At 42.3% G+C, this 20,884-nt stretch overlaps 1 protein-coding gene across 4 annotated transcripts in view; it reads right to left on the reverse strand.

Annotated features, from left to right (window-relative positions):
* The window catches only part of TNIK (TRAF2 and NCK interacting kinase), a 412,707-nt gene that overhangs the window by 311,342 nt on the left and 80,481 nt on the right, over positions 1-20,884 (reverse strand). For all 4 annotated transcript variants that reach the window (XM_057546114.1, XM_057546113.1, XM_007197510.2 and 1 more), the window contains exon 2: positions 11,587-11,652. In XM_057546114.1, the coding sequence (XP_057402097.1) occupies positions 11,587-11,652 (66 nt within the window). The remainder of the gene's footprint in view (positions 1-11,586; positions 11,653-20,884) is intronic.

Below are 20,884 nucleotides of genomic sequence, written 5' to 3' on the forward strand. Positions count from 1 at the left end.
CGAGTCAGGCTCTATCACCTACTTGTGGACCTCAGGAAAGTCATTTATAAACTGAGACCTAGCTTCTTCAACTTTAAAACAGGGATAATCATATCCCTTCTGTCTCACTTATGAGGATACTGCGAAGGTCAAATAGAATAATGAAGACGAAGGTTTTATAAAAACTGTTATAATCATCAATATTGATGTTCAATTCCACAGTCCTGGAGACAGGGGAGCAAAAGGAAAACCTAAGAAAACCCACCTCTGTTCCCAGAAGTGTGTAACAGGGTCTTTACAAGTTTAAACGGCCTGTAGCCATTTAGCCACAGGGACAGTTTTAGATCATGTCCATGAAACCAGTTTCAAAAAGAAGGCGAGGGCTTCCCTGGTGGCGCAGTGGTTGAGAGTCTGCCTGCCAGTGTGGGGGACACGGGTTCGAGCCCTGGTCTGGGAGGATCCCACATGCCACGGAGCGACTGGGCCCGTGAGCCACAACTACTGAGCCTGCGCGTCTGGAGCCTGTGCTCCGCAACAAGAGAGGCCGCGATAGTGAGAGGCCCACGCACCGCGATGAAGAGTGGCCCCCGCTTGCCACAACTAGAGAAAGCCCTCGCACAGAAACGAAGACACAACACAGCCATAAATAAATTAATTAATAATTGAAAAAAAAAAGGCGAAACAGTTTTTTCCTTATCCTATTTTTTTCTGTGATAATGCACGGTAGGTGGACACGGTTTTGATGTAACTTATCAGTATTTAGCAGCTGTTGGCTAGTATTAAATACTATATTGAGGGTCAGTCTCCTTGATGTATATGCTTCAACAGTTGAAATTAAGCAAAAATGACACATATTCCACTGAGATAGGGCGTTCCAAGCTCAGCAAAACGTGAAAGTGGTATCCTTTTCTTTACAGTTGATATTTTTAACCATCTACTCTGTATTGGCGCTAGAGAAAAAGTAAAGTAATGTCCCGGAACTCAAGGAGCTCAGAGTTCAGAGTGGAAACAGCCAGACAGAACATTACAAAACAGTGAGGGCAGGATGATGAGGAGAGGTCAGCAAGTGTCCCAGGGTGCAGAGAAGGAGGGCTGCTTTTGAGCCAAGGGTTAAGGCTGTCGGGTAGGTGGCACGGATAAACAGAAACTGCTAGCACTGTGATAGCACTGCGCACGCGTGAGTCCGGATCCGCCCAAGACAAGGCTGGACAGGGAGACAGAGGTCGCGTCCTGAGGAATCTGGGCCTGGGGACCTCAGTGCGGGGCTGCTCTGTGGATGGATGCAGGAGGGGTGTTCAGGGGAGTGGCGCACTGGAGAAAGGACAGCTGCATCGGGGACACCCTGATCACCTCCTTCCAGAACATTCTGCCGTCGTATGAAATACTGGAGTTTCACATGGAAGAAAAAAAAATTTACTTACTAAAAAAGAAAACAGGTGCTGCATTTAAAGGTAAAGGGGAATCTCATTATAAAAGTGTGATAAAAATAATCACAGCCCAGTTTAATAGAGAAAACATTAACAACACTCTGTTAGGATTCATAGAAAATGCTTGCACATTGATTGACCTCTACCTCTACTTCTACCTCCACCTGAGAAGGATCATTTTATTTAGATATAAACAGGCTGAAAAAGTCAAGGGCCTCAGCCGGTTTCAGCTTCCTGGAACAAGATGCTGCTCTGCAGGTGCTGGGCAGTCAGTCACCTGGAGGATAAAGCAGCCAGTGAGTCATCCTGAGGAACACAGACACACGGACACGCAGATGTGCAGGACCCTTCCGGCCTTGTTGGAGAGCAGGTGTTACAAGAAACTCTCCAGGAAACCATCACTTCTACAATTAAGTTTACTGGGAATACTTTTTAAAAGGAAGACCAGAGGCTGGGGGAAAGAGGGGGAGTGGGCAGTAGGGAATTACTGTTTACTGAGTACAGAGTTTCAGTTTGGGATGGTGAAAAAGTTCTGGATTTGGATAGTGGTGATGGTTGCACAACAATATGAATGTACTTAATGCTACTGAACAATATTTTATGGCATGCATATTTTACCACAATAAGAGAGGGTGGGGGAAGGAGAGAGGGAGAGAGAAAGAACGAGGCAAAACTAAAAAGTAGTAAGATTTCTAGTAAATTCAACTGAGAGCCTCCTACTGCGTTCCTGAACGTGATGCACAGAACAAAACTGAATTTCTCAAGAAATACTCTAAAGAAAAGCATCACCTGGAACATGCTAGTGGCCTGCCAAAGACTATATGTCCCAACGGGCTATATTATGTAATCATGGGCAAGTTTTCTAAAACAATAGAGCACCTTCCCCCTAAAGGAGACTGAGCTCTTCACATAATTTTTTAGTTCATAACTCTTCCCTGCAGTCTAGAAAGATGATCTCGTTATTATCATTATTATTATGGTAGCTATTTTGTATTTATTAAGAGTTCTCGGTGAGCCAGCTGCTATCCTCTCTTCCTTTGTTGTGGATGGGAACAAAACACACAGCAGTTCTGTGCATTGCCTGGGAAAGTAAGCAACAGGACCAAAATCAGAAGCAATGCCCAAGGCCACAGCACTCGACAGAAGAGGCTGTACTCTGCCCGATTTGGAGGCCCGGGCAAGGCTTCACTCCCCCATTCCACATCCTCACCACCAAGCAGGGCTCCTACTTAATAGAGAACACATACTTGCTTGCCAAACAGTAGATACTTATTTTTGCACATGCAAAATATCCAAGTGGACTTAATAAAATTATATTTGAGGTTAAACCACAAAGAGAAGAAATTTAATCCAGGGCCCCAATTAATTATTCTTTTTAAGAGAGTCTCAAATGTTTCCCATGTCTAAAGAGTTAAAACTGTGCATGGCCCTAAATTCTGTGCCTGTAATCCTGAGGGAGTTTCATTTCACAGGTTACAAAAAACCCCCAAATAATGGTAATTACATAGTACCTATTGATTGTTTAATTACTTGAGACTGCCTTATAATCACCAAATCATTAAGGGTGTTATGAGATCTAAAAACTACAAGTCACCAGGGTGCCAGTGCACCAAGTTATTTGGTAATTCACTGATATGAGAGGGAAGGGAAGAATTTTGAACTAAAGTAATCTAAACACTTGTAAGGAAAGGTGACACACATGTGCCAAGCCCATAATAGATGCTTATTCTAAAGGCTAATGTTGAATAAATGAACAAACAAGGTAAACAAAACCCCAGGATAGAGATAAGAGTGGAAGAGACTCCTCCCCAAAGGCAAAGACACCAAAAAGAGCCTGTAAGCTACCTGAGACGCAATACCTTAGTCCAGTGGACCTCAATTCTGGCTTTGCATTAGAAGCATCTGGGAAGTGCTAGAAACCAGCTTTACACAGTCCTACACCAGACCCACTAGAACCAAATCTCTGGAGAAGGGCCCAGATATGTGTAGTTTTTCAAAGCTATCCAGATGATTTCCGTAAACAGTGAGGGCTGAGAAACACGAGTAGCAAAAAGAAATCCTACGAAGTCCCCTGTGGCGAGTTTTAGTAGCCACTCTGGAGGTCTGGCCACCCAGCAGCGAACGTGACCTTCCTTATGCATATGGCACACAGGCTCCCGAAGGTCCTCCCTCCGTGCTTACATGGCAGCCGTCTAATTCATTACACCCAACGATCACAGCATGAGGTGACATCGTCTTGAGCCAAATTAGATGCAAAGAACATGGGGATTTATGAAAAGCTCATCAAGCCAACCCATTTCAAGGGTAAATGATTCTACTTATGAGGCAGGAGTAAAATTGTTACCTATAATTCTGGCCAACTGCAATGAAGGTACCTTCTGAGACTAAATAATAATAACTAGGTAATCCTAAAGTCTTAGCTATAGTCAAATGAACCTATGACTAAGAACAATGCTTTGCATGTGCTACAGCATCTTAGAGACATGTCTATTTGATGTTAAAAATCACACTAAAAATAGTGCTTGGGTATTTTTGGCAGGTACAACTTTTTTTTAAGTGAATGAAACCAACTAGTACCCTTGGGCTATATCAATTTTAATAGATAATCTGTTACTATAAACAGTACGAAAATTATTTTTCAAGGTGATCGACATACTAGACCTGGTCCAAGAGCCTGGTTTACAGGGAAACGGGATAGATAGACCTGCAGCCATGTTTTATATTAAATGCCCCTGATGCAAAGGATGATACGGAGGCTGCGGCAATGGGGAGATGGGTACTCAGCTACGGTACCCGGACATAAGCCATCCTGATTTTCTGTGTTCTATGGAATAGTTCCAAGAGGCATTAAAAGCAGTTACTTGGGTAGGGAGAGGAAAGGGGAGATTCCACAGTTAAATAAATTGGGAAAATATTGGGTAGAACAAAGTACTATAAATGCTAATATTCAAGAGTAAGGGATGGTTAGGAGCACTATGAAACCTCTTTAGTCACTCTGTTCTTTTTTCACTGAGCTGATCTTGGGGTTCCACTGAACACACTTTGGGAAATGTGACTGTCTAGCTAACAAATGTCAGTGAGGCAAAGGCAAAGCCAGAGAGACCTCCACTCAATCCAATGACCCTGTTTGCCTGAAGATCACAAAATAGAAGGGGTGCAAGAATGAATCTGTAGCTGGAGTCGGGCCACCCAGAGAGGACTTTCATATACTTGGTAACACACAGCTTAATGGGCATAAGGATGAAGAAGAGAAAGGTCAACTCAGGATTAAGCTTCCCTAGTCCCTGTATACAGGACTCTGTCACCTACCTTGTAATTAAAGACAATAGCAATAATCAAACCTTAAGTGTACATAGCAGTTTAAATTTAACAAAATACTTTCATAGTCCTTAATTCATTTCAATCTCACAGTAACCTGATGGGATATATCAGGAAAGGCATTTTTATCCTCATTTTACAGATGAGAAAACCTAAAGCTCTAAGTGGTGATATGGCAAGCTCAAAGCTACGGCAAGTTAGAGGTAGAGCCAAACCCATAAAGACAGATCCTCAGTTCCTAAGTGAGGTCCTTACTACCCCACTCTCCTTACGAAACTCATAAAAAGGGCTCTCTACTTAGATCTTGTACTATCTTAAGGGGAAAAACTGTTGATTCTTCCCCCCAAATTTGTAAAATATATAATTATTTAAAAATCACTCTCACCTCACTAAAATCCCAGAGTGCTACACCCAATTCTTCTTACGTCCTCTAATAATCTACTTCTTCTTACAAATTATTGAGAAATTGGCTTTCTTTAAACAAAGACCAACTATAGTATCTGAATGGCAATTATGTCATCAAATGCCATAAAGAAGAATTAAGAATTGGATTTAATATAAATAATGCAATTCTGAACATACATAAAAACCAAGAACTCAAAGGTAGAAGGTGAAGCACAAAGATGTGTGTGTTTCTGATCTCATCTTCTATGAATGCTTCTTGCACATCAGAAACTCTTCTGCAAAACCAAGACCAAGGAAAGAGCTGGTAAGCTAGGTTCCCCCTGGCGCATGTGTTTGGGAAGAAGAAAAGGTTGCTGAGTGCCTACTATGTGTCAGGCACTGGGCTGAGGGATTCCACACACATTACACTTTAGTTTTCATAACAACCCTACACTGTACTATTACTAACAGTACTGTTACTCAGAGAGCAAGTTGGCCATCTTCACAAAACTAGAATGAGGCAGAAACAGACTGGACGCCAGCTCAGTCCTGCTCCTAAGTCCTTTCCATTACACTCCTTTCCACTTATGAAAATGCTAAATTATACCCCAAGATATGCACGTGCCAAGGCCTCTAAGCTTCTTCTAAATCCCCTTCCCACAATTCATTCAGGTCCCCACTCTGATTCACATTGCTCTATATTCTACGCTCCCACTGTCTCTGTTTGCACATCAATTTTAAGAGTTTTTGCTATTTTCTCTTATGTTTAGAGAAGTGGTCCTCAGCTGTGGACAACTTTGCCCCTCAGGAGACAGTTGGCAATGTCTGGAGACATTTCTGATTGTCAGGACTTTGGGGTGCACTGGCATCTCATGTGTGGAGGCCAAGGTTGCTGCTAAACATCCTACAATGCACAGGACAGCAGCTCCACAACGAAAAGCTATCTGACCCCAATGTTTCTCAACCCAGTGCTAAGGCTGAGAAATCCTGCCTTGAAGGGATAATGTGGTTTTAAAAATGTGCTTTAGTTTCCTCCCCTATAAAATCATAAGGAGTAACTAAGACACCATATATGAAAAGCTTTAGCACACAGTAAGCATTCAGAGTCCTAATTAGTTAATCTGATTGCACACTTTTTAGAGTAGGAACCACCTCGGTTGGCTCTGCATTCTTCCCACACAAAGCACAGGGCTTTTTTCACTGGCACTCAACAAATGTGAAATAATGTATTCTTTATATTTGAATTTTTGTTTAAAAAACAAATGCCACTATTATTTAAGAAACACAACATTCTCCCATACTCACTCCTTACCAAACAAGAAGTGAATAGTCTAATTCATGATTCATTAGAACAGAATATGAAAAGCTACATTGCATCCTGAGTATGTCATAGAATCACCTCCATAGCAAGACTATTAATAAGCCTACTATTAAAATGTTTTGTCTCACTTCAACAGAAAGTTTATTAAGAGATCACAATATATAGATTTAAGGAAATCTCATGCAACAGGCTCAGATTCTTCTATCTATACCAGGTCAGTTTTGACCGTATCAATTGTCAGGTCTTGAGTTGAATTATTCAGAAACAACCTTAAACTGTAATCACAAGCATGTCAAATAAAAACAGTGAAAGTCAAATCTCAGAATGAGTATGTCAGAACTGGCTGGCATCACATCTCAGGTCCAGATCTTTGTGTTTTTTTACTTTTCTCAGTTTATGCATGTTAGAGTCGGCACAAAAACCCTAAAGTAAATGATTACAAAAAACATTAGGATTAACATTCACTCAAGTGGCCCTACAACAGGATAATCTACAATCATTTTTGCAGAGTTTCTAGAGGTGTGGCCCCAGGGCCCTGAACATCAGAATGAACCCATACACTTATGAGAAGTGCAGATTCCTGGACCCCAACCAGACCTACTGAATCAAAATCTGAGAGGTTAGGCCTGGAAATCTACATTTTTAATCATTTCTCAAATATTTGTTTTGCCTAGTAAACTCTGGGAACCTCTGCCAGGAGGGTGAACCCCAGAAAATTGATTTGCCTCATTTGTAAATTTGCAGCATGTGTCTTGCTTCTACAGACTATCAATAATTAATTTAACATAAAATCCACACCCTTACCATAAAAAACAGGGAGAGAATTCTGTTGATGACTTTTGTCCAAATATGCACATCTGAAGTAAGCAGACTGATATTTTATGGGAAATGCTGAAAAAACTGGGAATGAATATAAATAGAATTATCAAGGAAGACAGAGCTCAATTCTGGGCCACACACAGGTCACCATCTACTATGTACCAGATGGGGGATACAGTGATGGCTAGACGGACTAGGTCCCTACCCTTATTTTTTCCTTATTATGCATTTAAATTGTTTAATATATACATAAACAAAGCAGTAAAATAATTTCGGAGAGTGGCAATGCCATGAAGACAAAAAAACACGTTGACAGAGAAAGTCATTGGGAGGTGGGAGGCAGTGGCAGTGGCTGGCTCTGTTAGACACAAGGATGAAAAGTGGTTTCCTTGAGCAGGTAACATTTGAGCTGGGACCTGAAGGAGAGAAAGCCAGTCATGAGAGGGTTGAGGGGCAAGTGCTCTAGAGAGAAGAAACTATTACTAGAAAGACCCTGAGGTGAGAAAAAGGTTCGCATGAAATTATTATTGAAATTAAATCAGAAATCAGATAATACATACAAAATGTTTCATGACATAGAAAGCTATTTTAAAGTAAGAAGTATTATTTTTATTAATATGTTAGAATCGTTTCAGGGCAGAAGCCAGGATAATGAAGGACCTCAAGTCTAAGTCATACGAAGAATTAATTCAGCAACTGTGCTACATTGCCTGGAGATGAGGAGACACAAGTATGTGTTCGGGGGAAGAAGGGAGAAGTCTTCTTCAAATATCTGAAGGACTATGTTCTTGTGGAAGAAGATTACATTTATTTTTTTAAATAGCTCCGAGGGAGTGGAACGAGCTTGAACCAGTAAACATTTTAGGAAGGCAGGATCTTGGCTCAACATGATAATGAACATTGAAAGGGAATTGCAGGCAAATGGAATGACTGGGAGGTAATGAATCCCACACAAGTGGAGGTGATCAAGGATGGGCTGAACAGACGCTGGCAGAGGCATGGTTGGGCCAGATGACCTATAAGGACCTTTGCAACCCTTTGCACACACACACACACACACACACACACACACACACACACTCAGTCACAGTGTTCTCTCTCAACAAGTACTGTAACCACCAATATGGCCTCTTTACTTCATACTTTACAACCTAGAGGAGGTTTTAAGAGAAACCTGAGAGATACTGAGGAATCCACCATATTCCCAATTCACGTTGTCACCCCAGAATAAAGTACATCTCCATCTCTGCAATAACCAATATACAGTTCCAAAGGGCAAATTAAGAAACAGGATAGACTAACATTCATTTTTGAAATCTGTGGCTAAGATTTAATGGTGTTTTAGCAATAAACATTGAACAATTATTTGGACCTATTAAAATAATTACTCTATTTTAACAAAAATGTGTCTGGATTCCATTAGGTCCCAATAAGTGGCATTCCAATAAACAGCCAAAGCCTTTAGCAAACGGGTATGTGGCCTTCTGTTGGTTCATTTTTTTCATGGGAGCCATAGGCCCAAGAAGATGATTTCCTCATTAAAAACCCTGACAGAGCCTCTTTACTCTTCATTATTTATGCAACCTGTCTAGTAAATAAAGCAAAAAACAGATACTGAACTGCCACTTGACCACCTGGGACCAAAATGATAAACAAATCTAACCTTCCAAGGAGAGACAGACCAAGCTAGACTTGGGAGTAAGGCTAGAAGCAACTTTGAAAAGCTAAATGTTATTAATGACCTTTATATAAAATATGTTTCCACATCTAGATGTAAGTGGCTTATATGAAGATATACTTCAAGAAATACTCTCTTAATATCTATGTATACTTTTTGTTTATTGAATTAAGTCTACTTCTTAAAAACTATTTGTAAATAAAATTATATTATGACTCTCTTAGGACAGCTTATTAAAAGAAACTTATAAGAATCTTTCCAGAAAAGAAAGGCTACATCTGTATAATTGTTCATAAAATTATACCTCATTTTATGAAATCCAGGAACAACAAAAGCCAGGGTTACAAAAAATTTAAATCAAAGATTTAATATTTAATGTAAAGAAAGTATTTATCACAGACTTTTTTGGTATAGAAATCTGTTCCTAGGGCTTTAAAATTTATATTTATGTTTACACTATTTTAGAAATATACCTATTCCATAAAAGTTAAATATAACCTATAATGTGGACAATCACTTCCTCAATTATTTCTCTTTAGGTTCACGTGTATTTGAGTTCAGGTTTTGCAGTTTATTAAGCTTTAATCCTTCAGGGCTCGGGGTAACAGCAGGACTGGATTAGTGACCCAGAAAACCCAGGTGTCTCTGTTCTTGAGGGGTTGCCACCTAATATCAGCTGGGTCGTCTAGAAACCAAACCCTTAACTGGGCATGGAGGATTAATCCTTCAGGTAAATCACTCCAAGTCCCCAAAACATTTATAGCAAACACTCTCACTTGACTAATGCACAGAAAAGCTGCTGTACCACAAAACAATACATAGGGCTGGTAAAAGAAACCAAGCCTCCTGTCTCAAAGTCCAATGTGATCACCATGGCCATCTTTGCAGTCTCCCCTCAGCTTGAGAGAGGCCAAATTTCTGTATCAACCACTAAGAGAAGGGCACCCTTTAGAACAATAGTGTTAACAACGTAGTTGGTGAATTTCTTTCCTCTCTGAAGATCTGAGACCTCTTGCCACTTGTTTCCTTTTCTTTTTTTTTCAGGTAACAAGAAATTAGGGCTAATTTTGGATTTTCCAAGCATTCTCATCCTTAATTGAGAATCCTTATCTCTTTGTTATCCTGCCTTGCAAGAGTGTACAGTCCACCTCTTAGATTAGTGGACAAAGCTGTGAATCATCTCCCAGATGTGTATTCTACAGGTGGGAAGTACAGGACAATGGAATGGCACTATAAAACCAACAGCATTATACAGAGTTGCTTCTCCATATTGACAGCGAATCAGAAGTAATTCTCTACCTAAATCAGGGCTTAATTCATAAGCTCACATTAATTCACAAGTTCAATCCAACTTCTCAAAATGCAATAGCACGATCTTCCAACTTGATTATCTTCACTGAAAGTATTTAAAAGCATTTGCTGAGACACCTTTCTTTCTTGTGTCAGACAGGATCAGTGTCAAGTGAACAGCTGGAGTAGACTACATTCTGTCTAATTGCAGGGGGTTGACATTTTAGGAAATAATCATTTCTTGCAAGAGAGAAATTTTCCCCTGGAGTGGACACCAAAGGGTACCTCCTGGTAAATAAAGGCTTAAGTATTTATATATTTATATTTATATTTATATTTATATATATATATATATGTATATAAAAGTATATATATATAAAAGTATATATATACACACACATATACTTTTGACATTCTGTAGAATCGGAAATATTACAATCTGGATGACTTCTACAATAATTTTAATCAACTAAGAGAAGTTTAGGACTCAAAGAAGTAATTTTTTAAAAATAGAACAACAAGAGAGAATTTGTAGTGAAAATGCCATCCCATATCACTACCACTCAGGAAAGTGACGGATATTTCCCTTGAAATAATCATGCGGAAACAGTTGGTTTGTTTTGAAGGCATTTATTTCAATAGCTCATTCACTAAAACCCCCTGAGCTTTAGTCCAAAAAGTTAATTTCCATTTTCTTTTGATAATCAGGAGAATCAACCCACTTTTCTAAACAATCACTTTTTCAGATCATTTTCTGGGAGAAAATATGTTTTAAAAGCATGTTTGGAGTGAATTTGTAAGCAAAAATTTAGTAAAAGGGAAAGAAGAACTTTTCATTCCTCAGCTCAATCTCAGCTCAAGTTTAACTTCTAAGTATTTCCTATCTTGTAAGAGTCGTTGCTGCCATTAGGCCTTTCTTTGTGAGGTGGCCAGTTTTCTCCTAACAGTGTTCACTAAATTCATTTAACTCATGCCCTAGGCCAGTGACAAATCTACTTTTCCAGCTGTGATACTTTAATAGCTTAAATTTCTAAAGTAAATAGCATCCTTCACGCCTTTGAAAACCAGTTCTGGCAGTGATTAAAGTAAAGAAATGAAACATTTAAAGAGCTTCAGATATGCACCATCAGAATGCATGTGTCAGCTATAAGCTCTATAATATATAATGAAGGGAAATGCCCAAATCCCAGAATCCGGTTTAGGCAATGGGACTACAGATACATTTTAAAAGATGGAGAGTCAATTAACAAGTATATTATTTCATTTTAAATCTGTTATGAGACATGTATGAGTGAGAACAGACAGCACTGCTATTCCGCATTCATGAACCGAAACCACACATAAGCCATGTTCAAGCTCAAGGAACTGACCTTATACACTTGCCCGTATGTTCCATTGCCAACAAGTTCCACCAATTCAAAGATCCCTGCAGGGTCCTGAAAGAAAATAAACAATAAAAAGTCAAAACGATATGCTAGCTGTAGTCTTAATCAAAAGCAAATACGCATTTAAAATAAGCAAATAAATAACAACTTTAGCTTTGGGGGGGCTCTCATATGTTAATATTAGAGAGCATTAAAATTTAATTCAGCTGCGGCTATGAAATGAGTCAAAATCTATTTGTTTCTAATTTACATTTCTATGAGATGTGTTTAAACCAGACAAAAGGAAACAAGACTTCGTTGAAACGATAAAAAAAAGAATTAATGCATTTCTCACTGTCAAATGGAAATACACTTGCAGGTACATCGGGCTAAACTGAAAGGCTCATCATCCTGAAGGGGTTCTAATTCTGAAGATCCTTCTGTTTGACATTTCTGAGCTGCTCATTGTGTTGAACACTGGCAGTTCAGAAAGGAGTGCTCCTGTGTCGTGGGGCAATCTTCCCTGCAGAAGTCAACAGTTTCCAAGAGAAAATGGAATCAACCTAACTTCCTCTCTCAGAAAGTATTTCTCTGGATTCATCTCCCCTCTCGACAATGCTGCTTCTGCAAAATACGCTTTTGCAGCTGGCCTCCAGTTCCTGCAGGACCTGGAGAGTCCCGGGCAGGAACTAGAATGCAAACGAAACCAGAGAACTATGCAAGTTCTTAGCACCGAACAGGTGTCTGCTAACCCTCAAGAGTCAGCTGTGTTAGAGCGCTCAATAAATATCCAATAATCGTGGATATTATTACCAAATTACCATCCCTGAAAGCTGAAAAGAAAAATCAAAGCTATAAGATTCAACTCAGAGACACAAAGTGCCTTTGGCCTCCTCTGATTCCTAACTGGACAGAAATGATTTCTTTAAAGGCCTAGCTCATGAATCACAAACATACATGTCCACAGAGGCCAGGCAAGTAACGGAAAAGAGTGAGGGGGCCACAGGGGCCTGGGACAAACTGAGGAAGTCACGTCCCCTTTGGGGGGCAGGGGGGCCAGCTGGAACCAATCGTTGTCATGTCAACCTATGAGCACAGTCTTGCCAGGTCTGAAGATTTTTTTGAAGAAAAACTGAACATTTTGTTTCATGTGAGATCTCATTTTTAAATGTTAGGCACGAACTCACTTTAAAAAAAAAAAAAACTCTGTGGGACAAATGAAAAAAATGTCAGCCTCTGGCCTAAAAAGCATTTCCCCTCTCCAGTCAACAGGTTTACAGAGCACTGCCATATGGTGTGACAGTGACTGAGAAGCAGGCGGGGGAAAGCCTGGATTTTAGCTTCAGACAGGCCTGGGCTGAGCCCCAGCTCTGCCTTGTCTGGTGGCGTGATCCCAGATCTCTCTCCTGGGAGAGCAACTCAGTCTCCGCGCAGATAAAACGGGGAAGACATCTACCCAGCAGAGCTCAGGGGAAGAGTAAGTGAGGGCCTAGCACCACACCTGCACGTAGTCAGCAAACCTAATATCGGACAGGAATCATTTTTAAGCTGAGGAATCCCACACCTCTAGTAGCATTTAAAGGGAGAAGGGCTGCTATTCACAGGGAAGGGGACAAATGAGTTGGAGGTGACAAGTTAGAGCTCTTTAAAGTGACAGTCTTCAGTAAATCAGACCCAAGAATAGCCCTTTGTGATGTGTCTTCAAAGATCTCACATAGAAAACAAATTTAAAAAGCAAGAAATAAGACAAAACAGCAACAGCTGAAGCACTTAGTCACTCACAAAGACTGCAATTAGCATTATCCATTGTTATAAAGCCAGGAAGGCAAGAAACCCCACTCCAGACTCATGTCCCGACAGATGGAGAAGTCCAGAAGTTCCAGCTATGCCCCACCTGGTCAGGGAGGTGTGGACATCATCCCAGATGGAACCATGAGACAGGAGAACATGGGAAAAGGACCTAGAGCTCTGCAGACGGAGACCCCAGAGCTAAAAGTCACTGTCAAGGCCACCTGGGAGGTGCCTCAAGACGGGAAAGAAAAATCGTGTTTGTCAAACTACTAGGCCATTAGAACAGCAGGTTTTATTACAAATAGAATTAGAAAGAAATGAGGAAAAGGGGGAGAAGTAGCCCACAAATGGTGGCAGCTGCTGTTTGTTTCTAAGCTGTGCTTCCCAGTAGTTTGTTTGTGCAGTGGTGTTTCTGCAACAAATTTCAAGAGAGGTCCTACATTTGCTTGAAATATCTCAATTGTGTGTTGTTTTCTTTTTTTTAATGTTTATTTATTTATTTATCTTTGGCCGCATTGGGTCTTCGTTGCTGCACGCGGGCTTTCTCTAGTTGAGGTGAGCAAGAGCTACTCTTCCTTGCGGTGTGTGGGCTTCTCGTTGCAGTGGCTTCTCTTGTTGCGGAGCACGGGCTCTAGGCACGCGGGCTCAGCAGTCGTGGCTCACGGGCTCTAGAGCGCAGGCTCAGTAGTTGGGGCGCAAGGGCTTAGTTGCTCCGTGGCACGTGGGATCTTCCCGGACCAAGGCTCGAACCTGTGTTCCCTGCATTGGCAGGCGGATTCTTAACCACTGCGCCACTAGGGAAGCCCCTCAACTGTGTTTTCAACATTCATTTTTCTTGACTAAAAAAAAAATATGAACAAAAGAAAGGACATGTAGGATGGTGAGTACTAGCTGCCGTAAGGAGCCCGGGAAGCATAAGGAGGGTGGAAGGAGAGGCAGGAGCAGAAACAAGGTGCAGAGTGGGACCCACTTCTACACCCAGGGGTCACCCCACCTCACAGACCTCTCCTCAGGGCTGGGGTGTAACGGGCAGGTCTCAATATGAGCCAGGCAGCTGACTCCTAGGTTCCTTCCTCTCCTCAAACAATCCATTCATAGGCATATTGGTCCAGCCAGTCGGAGCCAAGAAGGTTCAATGCCAAGACTTTCATTCCAGCTGCTGGAAGAGAGGCTCTTCCCACTGGACACATCAACAGGCTCAGAAGCAAAGATCAGAGGGACTACAGAGTTTGATTGGCATCCCGCCTTGGGTAAGCAACCAAGCCGGAAACAGTCGTCAAATTAGGGTGGTTCCCCGGGAACCAGACTCTGAGAATCACCGAGATTTACACAGAGGGTTCACTGGGATGTGCCTCATAACCAAGGCCGGTTGGGGTGGGGGGGGGGTTGTGACTGAGGAAGGCCTGGACGGAGCGGATGACGGAAGTCAGTGCAATGCAGTGGGACCAAGACTTCATCTGCTCCCACAGGAGCTCTGGAGTTGGGATGACTCTTCAGAATTACCCTACCTTGAGGCATGGGGGCCTCTGTACCCCACCTCCGTTGACTAGTCATTGCGTGCAGGCTGTCCCCCATCCCCGTCCCACAGGTTATGATCTTGGGTGAAGGGACACTCTTCAGCCGAGGACAATTCCCAGGTGAGAACCATCGCTAGCCGCCTACACTCCCAGCAGGTAGACCATGAGCACCTCAGCAGTGGACAGGGAATCTGGGTGACACACCATGGCATCCGCTACAAGCATCGTGGCTAGAAATGAGGGCCCACTTGGAACTGGAAGAGAAGTCTCCAAGCATCTACCTTCTACAGTATGCGGATAGTAATAAGACAAAACGGCACAATTAGAGTCATGGTGTTTGCAAGGAGGGAAGAGAAGTCTCCAAGCATCTACCTTCTACAGTACACTGATAGTAATAAGACCAAACGGCACAGCTAGAGTCATGGTGTTTGCAAGGAGGGGGCTCTCTGAGACCCTAGAAAGCACAAGGCAGAGCTATTGTTCAGGGACACTTGAACTTAGCACTGACTCTTAAGCTTCCCTATTCCCTCTCCCCCAATCCAAGTACCTGGACAGCTGGATGTTTGTGAATATTCCCTTACACAAATGCATATAAATGCCAGAGACTTTCTTGGGGAATACTGATATAGCTTGAATGTTGTAAGCATTCAGCTGTGTTCTCCATTCTTGCAGGACTCTAAAGTAACTTCTCCTGGCTCACCAGGGACCTCGATCTCTTGTTCGTAATGGTCTCTTCTCAGTCTGTCCTGGTTGTTCCCTCTGAGGCACGGACACTGCTGAGCATAGCCGCTCTTGTTGAAATCCACCCCCTCCTTTCTCTTCCATCATCCAGCCTCTGAGAGAGATTTTTTCTTTCTTCTGCCCATACCTTAAAGGTTGGCTGACCCCAAGATTCCATGCTCCTGTTGTTCACTAAGTGCTAAGGGTTTTATCTCCAGAAGTCCACCACGTCCATCTACTCCACGCTGTTCATACAACAGCCCTCACCATCTCTTGCTGGGACTGTTTATTTCAATCAATTCTCTCCTCCTTTCAACCTATCCTTCACACCAATCTTTCTAAAATAGACATTTCTAAACACAACACACCGCGCTTCAAAATCCTACACAAGGTGGTTCAAGTTGAAAGTCAAGGTCCTGTCATTCTTAGGCCCAGCTTTCATTCCCAGCTTCGTGTTCCATCATTTTGTGCTACATCCAACCACTTCAAACCTCACTTCCCTGACACATCACACTTAGCCATGTCTCTCTGCCTCGGTTCATATGGTCTGCCTGCCACGATTATTCCTTCTACTACTCTTTATAAGGCAAAGCCCATCCTTGAAGGTCCAGTGTGACACCTCCTCTGTGAAGCCTGTCTCAAATTAGTGCCCCCGCCTCTCTGCCCCCACAGCACGTTGTGCATGGCTCCGTGATAACCGCTCTCACCCAGTGAGGTCCCCTCTTCCATTTCTCTCTCTTGATGAATTACAAATGGCCTGAGAGCAAGCACTGGAGCATATTTATCTTAGTGTTTCCAGCACTTAGCATGGTGTCCAACACACAACTGCTAGACATAACTATTTACTCAATAAGGTTGATGTCCCACAATGCTCCACAATATAAGTAAAGGAAGTCGCAAAAAATGGGATCAGAATGTAGAGCCAAAGGTCTAACAAGCTTACATCATTTCTTTTTCCATCTAGACATAGCTGTCCCAGCCACCGCCCCTTCCGCACCCCCCTGACCCAGCTCCCAACTGCACAAAACATGCATAAGCTCCTATGGTCGTCTCAGCTCTAAGGAAAATGCATAAGGGCCATTGTTGTAAGCTGTGCCTCAGGTACGTGGAGAAGACAGGCTGTCAGGATGCGGCCATGTGCAATGCAACAAGGAGAAGCCGCTGTGCCTAATGATCATGTTACAGAGACAGGAAGGGTGAGAGAAAAGAATCAGCTTAATCCTCCCTCTCATGTTTGCTTAGAGGCTCGTAAAGCCAGGATGGGCAGCATGGAAGAAGGTTACATACACCAAGGAGAAATGAGCAAATCATTGACATTTACCAAAGTCAGGAATCCCTGTTGGCTACACATGCCTTTATTCAGATCTTAACCTTTGCTGGGAGGCTGAAAAGAAAATTTAATTCTAAGGTAGAGCAGGTTACATTATTTCATAATGAAATATAACGACGTATCAAAAGACATGCTGTTCCATGAAAGAAAATGTAACTTTTCAGCAAGTTACTGATGAAGGCAAATTTGATTAGTCATAATAATAAAGATCACAATAATCACTAACATTTCATGAGCACTTACGTGCTAGGTACTATTCTAAGCACTTTCCATGGATAGGTTATTTGATTATCACAACTCTATCAAGTGGTTGCTGTCCTTGACTTTGTTTTACAGAGGAGGAAACGGAGGCTCAGAGAAAGTAAGCACTAAGTCAAGGTCACACCAACTACGGGTGGCTGAGCCGGGATGGGTCAGACTCCAAACCCCAGGCCCTTAACCACTCACCACCCCATCAGCTTCACAGAATCAGAATTCCCCGGCCCTTGATTTTCCACTTGCTAGCTCTCCAGCCCTGGGCAAGTTTCAAAACTGCCCTGAGTCTCAGTTTCTCCATCTTTAAAAAGGGAACAATAGTATGTCCCAGGCAGGGTTACTGTGAAGACTGTGAAAGTGTCTAGACTAGCTCAGGGCCTGATACTTAATAGGACTTCAATAAATATTAACCTCTTTCCTTCCTTTTCTTTTTCCCTTTGAAAAAAGAATTCATTTAATACACAAGGAATATGCTGCAGAAAAATTCAGGGTGTGTTTCAAATATTTTCACCTCATAAAGCCAGTATAAGAACACCGATTGTTTATTAACCAAGATCGCCACATGCTTAACAAACCGAGTCAGATATCTCTGGACAAACAAGTGTCTCTTTAGAAATCAGCGAGACATTTGGAAAGATGCATTAACTTTTCGGGGTTCCTGGGATGCTGGAATAAATTCTCTCGTCTATCAGCTGATGAAATTCAGGTGGCATTGGCAGGCTCAAGTCTGACTTCTCAGCAGGGTGGAGTGATTTAAGATCTAGGAGTTAATATTCCCAGTCACTGAGTTATACTTTAATTCTTCCAGGTCCCCTGAATGACACTGGATTTATCAGAATACTAAATAACATCTCTGGACTAAATCCCAAAGATTGGAAAAGCCAAACCTAAATATACAACTAGGATGACTACTTCCTTAGCATCATAAAAGATGATACATATTCTTCCCAGCCCTTTCCCCCTTCTCTGAAAATGAAATCAAGAGAGAAATTGGGAGCTTGTACAGACTCTAGACAACCCTTCTCCCAAACTCCTCTTCTTCAAGCCATGGCCATTCTGTGCCAGATCTTTCACTTGAGGTCACCAGTTCTGTGTCAGAGTGAAATAAACCCTCGCAGAATGTGGACGGCTGATACAGCTCCCAGAATGACTGCCTGCCCGCAGATTCCCTACTGACATCTGCTAAAAGACTGTGCTTACTCCAAACTCACGGGCCTTAAAAAGACCAAAATGTTATTTCTCTTAGAACCATATTTAGCAGCTGATTTGTTCGGTTTCAGCCCTAACTGACAAGCATATGCTTACAAAAGCAAAACAGGACAAAGAAAACAGGAACAGTAGGAGAACTCTCCATATTTATCTTGAGCCTTCAGGCTTTTCAACACCATCGTTATTCCACAGTAAGTAGAGCACTGGGAACCTTCGTGCTGACTCAGCACAGCACCCCCAATTCTAGTCCGTGCTGCACTCACAGCCAGGCCAGGTGCCTCGAATCATTTTTCACTGGCCCTCCCCCCTAATGTGAGGGTCTGAGGAGCCAAAGGTCTTGCCTTCCACAACGGGGTTTATTCAGTCCCTGGGCGCTGCCGGCACCCTCCCATGCACCTACTGTCTGGGGTGGAAGCAGGCGGTACACTGGCCCTGCCTCTTGGTGCTTCCAGTCTGATGAAGGAATAGACATGAGCACATAACTACACGTACACAGCCATTAAATTACAATGACAAGCGACATGCAGGAAAAATAAAAGGTGCTGCGAGAGCATATTCCTGAGAGATCTACAAAACAGCCCAGATTTCTCTTCATTAACATACTGCCCAAGCCATGCCTCTCAAATGGAACAGATAATTCAAGTAAAAAATACATATAAAAATAACATAAAGCTAAAGCACTGGTTGCTGAATTTTCTCACTTGATCATCTATATAAATTAAGCTCTGCAGAGCTATCAGAGGATTGGTGCAAAAATGTTAGGTTTCAAGTCGGGATTCTGCTCCTTGCTGGTGTTATTTGACCTCTCATATTCTGATTTCCCCATCTGTAAAATGGGAGAGTCCCGCTTGGCCTGCGGTCTTTGCAAGGCTCTATCCCACACAAGCTGGGCACCTCCCCAATGCCACATGTCCTTGGTTGTCCTCTGGGAAGGGCAGTGCTAAGTGCAGGCTGACTCCAGGATGCCCACTGCCCCTTACGGCTGTGCTTGGCTACACGGTATTGGTGTCCTTTTACCAATACTAACTCTGGCAGGTTCTGGACATGGTCCCAGCCAAACCTCAAGGGACACGGCCCTCGATGCTGGTAGCTGCTAGCCCTCGGGTCAGGGGGACCGGAGCCTCCCCACTTCCTGTTCAGGTCCCAGTTCCACCTGCTACTCAGCAGCCAGCGGCAGTAGACCAGCTTCCCCACGCCTGCCACTGCTCACCTGCTCCACTCGGGATGCTGCATCTCCCGCCTGTCCTCAAGAAGCAGCCTCTAGAACGAGCTCTGAAACCTGGCTCTTCAGATTAATAGGGGTGAGACCTTAAGCTATAATGGTCATTACCACTGTCTCTGGGATAGACTATGGCCTAAATGCTTTATATACCTTTTCATATTTAATCTTCATAGCGACGGTGGGAAGTAGATATTACTAACCCCAATTTCCAGATGATGAAACAAAAGCTTCAAGGAATTAACTGGCTCAAGGTTAAATAGTATGTGGTAGAAACAGCAGCCAAGGCCAGACTGCAAAGGGAGGAAAAAAATACATCCCATGAGGATTGTCCGGAGGATCAGAAACAACATACATAAAGCATTTAGCACGATGCACAGTAGTGCTTAACAAAAAAAAAGCTACTGCTATTATTGCCCTTGCTGCTGGTATCATTAAAAGTTGCCCAAGATGACAGCATTGTCAGTAGTAGAGGCAGAATTCAAATCCAGATATTTTTAATCCAAGCCCATCACTATTTCTCACTTCTCTGCAAATGGCCAATGCTGAAATTAACTTGGGGCTGTGGGGTTGACGAAGGCCTTGCAGTTTAACCATGGAGCCAGAGAAAGGCCAGTAACCTCAAACCAGGCGAAGGCAACCAGGCAAGTGGCTGGGAATCCAGAAGTAAAATGTACCACAGCTGCTCGATGCCCCTCCTTCCCATCAGAGCCTGGAGTCCCAGACACGGAGACCAAGTGGGCGCTGAGATTTCCATCCAAAGCTACCGTTTCTTTTTTTCTTACTTTGCCATCAGCTAGGATCAATACTGACTACTTTAAGTTAACCAATCAACTGACAGTGAGAAGCAGTAAACCATAGTAGTTAAGACCATAGACTACAGCCAGAAAGCCTGACTCTGATCCCAGCTTTCCCCTTTACTAGCTGTGACCTTGAACAGATTATTTAATCTCTCTGTGCCTCAGTTTCCTCAACTGTCAAAGAGTGATAATAGTAGTACTTATTTCCAAGGATTACTACAAAATAATTAATACATAGAAAACATTTAAAGCAATGTCTGGCATAATGTAAGTACTCAAAAGTGTTTGTTAATAATTCCTTATCGTAGAATGCAAATTCTAAGAAGGAAAGACTTATACTGGTTTGGTTCACTGCAGTGCCCCCACTACTTAGATCGGTGACTGGGACATTATAGACCTAATAAATATAGACTTAATATAAATATATAATATAGACCTAATAAATTATAGACTGAATAAATAG

This window comes from Balaenoptera acutorostrata, chromosome 4, assembly GCF_949987535.1.
Source record: "Balaenoptera acutorostrata chromosome 4, mBalAcu1.1, whole genome shotgun sequence".
NCBI classification, from domain to species: Eukaryota; Metazoa; Chordata; class Mammalia; order Artiodactyla; family Balaenopteridae; genus Balaenoptera; species Balaenoptera acutorostrata.